General features: G+C 31.9%; 1 protein-coding gene across 1 annotated transcript in view; it reads right to left on the reverse strand.

The window, feature by feature from the left end:
• Positions 1-5,417, reverse strand: part of nan (transient receptor potential cation channel subfamily V member nanchung) — a 46,501-nt gene extending 41,084 nt beyond the window's left edge. Inside the window, 3 exon segments of the mRNA XM_089238793.1 lie at positions 3,109-3,361; positions 4,791-4,919; positions 5,268-5,417. Coding sequence (XP_089094919.1) covers positions 3,109-3,361; positions 4,791-4,919; positions 5,268-5,417 — 532 coding nt within the window.
• Between the last annotated feature and the right edge of the window lie 583 nt (positions 5,418-6,000).

The raw sequence follows: 6,000 nt of genomic DNA on the forward strand, positions 1-6,000 counted from the left end.
TTCATTGGAAAAATATCACTTTGGCCTTGCAAATTACTTATATGTATCATGAGATGCTATAAAGGCATGAAAATAAAAAATGAAAATTGAAGAAAAATAATTTTAAAAGAGGTAAATTTATAGCACTTAAATCAATATAATGTTACAGTATAGAGTAAAAATAATACAATAGAAGGGTGAATTAAAAGTTCATTAAACTGAAGAAACCAAATAATCAAGACTAAATTTTAACCCTTTAAATCTACCAGATTATGAAAAGTACGTAGAATAAGAAGAAAATGATAATAAATATAAATGAAACTATATTGATAACAAATATAAGTCAAATTATAAATATAATGATAATAACACATACACCATGTTTCCAAAAGTCTGTGTCCTTTTCGGAGTTTGGACATTTTCTCGAATTTTTAGAAAAATACTAGGCAAATCGTTCTGAATTTTCGGTCATATATGTTAATACTCACCATTTCCAGTGAAAATTTAGTCACGAGTGCATTTAGGGGACCGATAACAAATTAAATAAGAAAAGTTTTTTGATCAACCCTGCATCAGAAAAAGCAGCAAATGCCTTGCAACTTTAAAAAATGTATTGTACAAACTTCTGTGCATTTTTGCGAGAATAGCACGTATATTCACGAAAATATATATGCTTTCTATAAAAATTCCTATAACATTTCTATATAAATTTGATTATAACATGCAGAGTTTTCAACCAATTTTCACGCAATTTACAGAAAATATGACGCTGTACATGAGACATACTGCAAAGAAATTTATAATGTGAAAAAATATTATTGAGATATAAGTAATTTTAGTAAATGATTATTAACTGCGCATGTGCACGAAAATTATAAACTTTATTTTCCACAATTTGATAGCCAGATAAATAGTACAACTTATATAAAAATTTTAACTGAACGTCGGAAAATTCAGAAAATATACGTGATATTATGCGCTGTAATTTTTGAAACTTGCTGAAAGTAACCGAATAATAAGGGATTTTTCACAAATTTGTATACGATTATTTGCTGTTATTTCATTTTGATATCAGTTTGTTTATTTTGTCATCGTATATGCGTGGCGTGGGCATCGGATAGCCACATTACCACATTTATGCTACTTCTTTCACATAGCATCAAACACGCGTCTTCGCTCATTCGCGTACGCTGTGGGCTTAATCTCGAAATAATCAAATAACAGAAAATAATCGTACACAAATATTTGTGGAAAATCTCTGATCATTCGGTTACTTTCAGCAAGTTTCAAAATATCACGTATATCTTTCAGAATTTTTATATATAAGTTGCACTATATATCTGTCAATCAAATTAGGAAAAATAAAGTTTATGTTTCTCGCGCATGCGCAGATAATAATCATTTACTATAAATACTTATATCTCATTGAATAATGATTTTTCACATTTTAAATTTCTTTTCAGTATGTTACAGTGTGTCTAATGTATAGCGTCATATTTTCTGTAAGTTGTGTGAAAATTGGTTGGCATTTTTAAGCAAAACTCATGCGATGAAAATTGGAATTTTTATAAAAAGCATTTATATTTTCTTGAATATACGTGTTATTCTCGCGAAAAATTCACAGATGTATTTCACAAAGTTTCTACAATATTTTTTTTAAACTTGCAAGGCATTTGCTGTTTTTTCTAATACGGGGTTGATCAAAAACATTTTTTTTTCTTATTTAATTTGTTATCGGCCCCCTAAATGCACTCGTGACTAACTTTTCACTGGAAATGTTGAGTATTAACATATATGACTGAAAGTTCAGAACGATTTACCCAGTATATTTTTCTAGAAATTCGAGAAAATGTCCAAACTCCGAAAAGGACACAGACTTTTGGAAACAGTGTAGTTATTATGGGTAAATTATTTGGTAGGCCATTTTTTTTTACCGTATTATCTCGTATTTTTCGGCATGCCGGGAAATTCGAGTCAGGAAAATTCTTAAATATCCAGGGTATTACTGTATACAGTAATGTTCCATTGGAAACCGGATTGAATATTGTCCCCAGCATTGAAAAACCGATCAAAATAATCTCGGTATACGATCATCAACTAAATACGGGAATTTGGAGAAATTAGTTTTGCCATTGATGCCTATAAGGAAAATGTTGATCAGAACGTCAGTGAATGTAATTAGTCGTGATCTCGTTATCTCCGGAGCAGTCACTTCGAGAACCTCATCAGTTGATTAGCTTTTGTGTTTTTTCGCAGACACTTACAAAGATCCCGTTCTATTGCCGTTCTCCCAAAATAAATTATCCAAAGCAACAATTGTCATCCCGTATTTTGTTATAATTTATTTATTGCTGATTTAACGGAGCTTGTCTAACAGAAAAAAATGTCAATTAAAAATAAAGAGCAATAAAATATTTAAATAAAAAAGGGGATACAAATGGGATATAATCGACAGCTGATTGTTTACAGTAGAGAATTGGTTATTAGGGGGGGGGGGTGTCACTTGAAAAAAATTGCTATCTAATGATCATTATTATGAACGTGGTTGGTTGGTACCAGGACTTTCCTTAATAATGATAATAATAGCAATTGAGATATACGACAATATTTATTTAGCATATGGCACCTGTAGTTTTTTTCCGCGCAGTAAATATATTTATGAAAAACAACTTTTTTTTATTGGCATTTTAAATCAAGTTTTGCTATTGAAATAACTTTCGTACCTATATATCAGCTGTGAATAACAGACGAACTGACGAGCGTAACCAGGAAACGCTAAAAACATGAACAAACAAAGGTCGTAAACATTTTTCTTTGTTTGGAACTATATTTCGTTCAGTTATTTCATTATAGAAAAAATCATGCTCTGATGGTGACTGGCGAATTTGGTGATATATCTGACAGTTTTATTTCCAGCATATGATTATACGTATAGCGCCATTTTACGTGCATCATCGAGAATAACCTGCAGAAACGAAGCATCGGAACATTTTGAACTTAGGTTCCCGATTCTTTCGCGTATAAAAAAAATTAACTTCTAAGAAATTAGTAAATTAAAAATGTCGCGTCAATTAATAATTTAGTCTTTGAAAGTGTTTGAACGAAAATAAACAAGATATATATACGTACCATAATATTCATCGCTCTGATATATGTCATTTACAATTTTAGGAAATAATTTCACTAGACGTTTTGCCAGTTCCACGTAGATAGGTCCGTCTGATAAGAAGCACAGATGTAAAGCTGTTTCGCCAACTGAGCCACGCTTCGTAAGATCCCAACAAACATCACGATATTGAGGATTGTCTGCAGAAAAAAAGTATGTCAATTTTGTGTTTCCTTAAAAAACTTTAGTGGCTTATCTCGATTCGAAAGCTTCCCCCTTCGCATATTTCAATACAATCATGGCATTTAAACAACGTGTAATTATGTCTAATTATATGATCTGTTGCAATCACGATTTGTGATCAGGTGACTTACCAATAAAACAAAAGCTATCTTAACACATGGACCCATTTCAGCATAGTCCGGCTGGCTATGAATTCCTTCCCCCCAATAGGGGCTTACGTGATCAGATCTGGCAATATGCTTTTTGAGAGTATGTTAATATGTAAACTATTACATCTGCTTAGCACCGGACCAAAAAACACTACTTTGCCTGGCGGCCCATCAGATGTGTTGAGATGGCCCTGAATAAAACTCTCACTTCAGAGAAGTTCAGGATTGTCCGGATGGTCTCTAGCTTAGGAATGTTTGGAGATTGACTTTATTAAAAAAATTTGTTCACTAAAAATTCACAAGAAATCAATTCAATAAGTAGGAAGGGCTTCGCTCTTGGATGAGGGGTAGGGGACCTTGAAAAAGACAAAGGGTGGGCCAGAGAAAGAAATATGTTCCTAAAAGGGCCATGGACAAAAAAAGTTAGAAAAAAGAAACACTTCTTCACAGACGAATAAAATTTTTATATTTTCAATCATTTTATCCGGATAATTTACTATATACAGGATGATTATAATTAAAGTTCCCGTACTCTGAGTAGTTTTTCTCAAAAACTGCTCATGCGAATACAGCCAAATTTTCAGGATATCTTAAGGAGACCATGGGGGAGAGATTTATGCAATAAAGAAATAGTTCAATTTTAGAACATCAGGTGAATAGGCACTTTTTTTATTGAATTTTCCTTTTTTCCATGGTCCATATAGCGTATATACCAAGTTTCGATGGAATACCTCCATCAGACGTATGTAGCTCCCATTCTGATGGAGGTATTCCATCGAAACTTGGTATATACGCTATATGGACCATAGAAAAAAAGAGAATGCAATAAAAAAAAGTGCCTATTTACCTGGTAGTCAAAAATTGAACTATTTTTTTTATTGCATAAATCTCTCTCTTATTAAGATATCCTGAAAATTTAGCTGTATTCGGATGAGCAGTTTTTGAGACAAACTAGTTTTTTTTTTAGAGTACACGGGAACTTCAATTATAATCACTCTGCATGTATGACTTTTTAAAACAATAGTTTCCAATGACTTTGGTGTCTCTAAAATTCAAAACTTTCAAGTATTTATGATATGGAAAATTGCCATTGTGTAAGTTCGTAAATGTTCAGCAATTAGTTGAACTGGAAACGATACTTAAATAGAAACCACATTGGAATTCAACACATTGTGTATTTAATAAGCATTTGATATTACTGTATATATTGATCGAAATCATGCATAATTTTAAATTGTATTTTTAATTCATGAATAGAGAAAGGAATAATTGTTACCTTTCGATTGCTTCTTTCGGTGCTCGTCGATTTCAACCACAGCAAGTTGCTTATGTTTTGGTCTGTCATTATTTCGAATTAGCACAAGCTCGGTGATGGGTATTTTTCTTCCTCTGCCTCCGTTGTATAAGAACGGTGTCACCCATTCGCGTATTTTATTGTCAATCTAAAACAGTTTGTTCAGTTAATGGAAATTTGACCGAGATAAATACATCAAATACTATGAATTCAAACTCTAGTCGGATATGTTATCGTGGCAAAAAGCATCGAAACTGAAAATTAATGATTAATTTATAAATATATAAAATTGATAAATTTTCTCACATGGTATCATTTTTAAACGGTAACAAACTCTAAAATAGAATATTACCATATATTTATGTAAGAAATTATGGGTTTTCATATTTACTCATGAATGAATAGTGGGACTATTATTGTTCAAAAGTCTCGAATGTCTTTACTTATTCAATTATTACAGGTTCATTAATTAATTAATAATAATGAATCAACTTACTCCGGTGAAATCCTTTATTTTTGCAGCTTCTTTAAGCAAATCAACGAGTCTTCCATCTCCTTTGACATCGATCAAAGAATAAATTTCCCGTGAAACACTCTCTGCTTGTTTTTTGACGCTCGAATCAACGACAGTATTTGCATTACCCATCTAAACTTTGGATATCAGTCAATTCTCACTATATATTTTTCATATACAGGGGGTGGAGATCAATAGAATAGGGATAAAACTAAAACGCATTTCTTTATGTGCAAAATTGAAAAAAAAATTGTAAAACTTTTGTGGATATACCTTGAGACAAAGAAAAATAACTGACACTATTCAGTTAAGGTATCTACAAGATTGAGAACAGGACAAAATAGCAAAATAGACCTTTTGTCATTCTACCGTCGATGAAGAAAAACAGAAGGAATAGTAAAATAGAACTCACACATATATTATCAAACAAAACTGCTTTCTTGATACGTTGTTACGGTTACTGAAAGCGAAACATAGTTGAGTTTTTTCATCCCTATAAATCTGATTGATGTGCTCCTCTTTCTCGATATAAGTATTTAAGGGTCATCATGCCGATGATAAGATCATAACATAAGTACTCAATTGTCTTATTGTGTGATTTGGAAAAAATCAACAATCGAGCGTTTAAAGATAAACACTTTCCAAATATACGATGTTGCGTATGGACACAGGAAATCGAAAATTTCTTTCTGCCCCATTAGTCCAAAAGAGAAAG

This window comes from Pholcus phalangioides, unplaced genomic scaffold (assembly GCF_987345545.1).
Source record: "Pholcus phalangioides strain wild (caught in Gottingen) unplaced genomic scaffold, Ppha-v1.0 ptg000011l_1, whole genome shotgun sequence".
NCBI lineage: Eukaryota > Metazoa > Arthropoda > Arachnida > Araneae > Pholcidae > Pholcus > Pholcus phalangioides.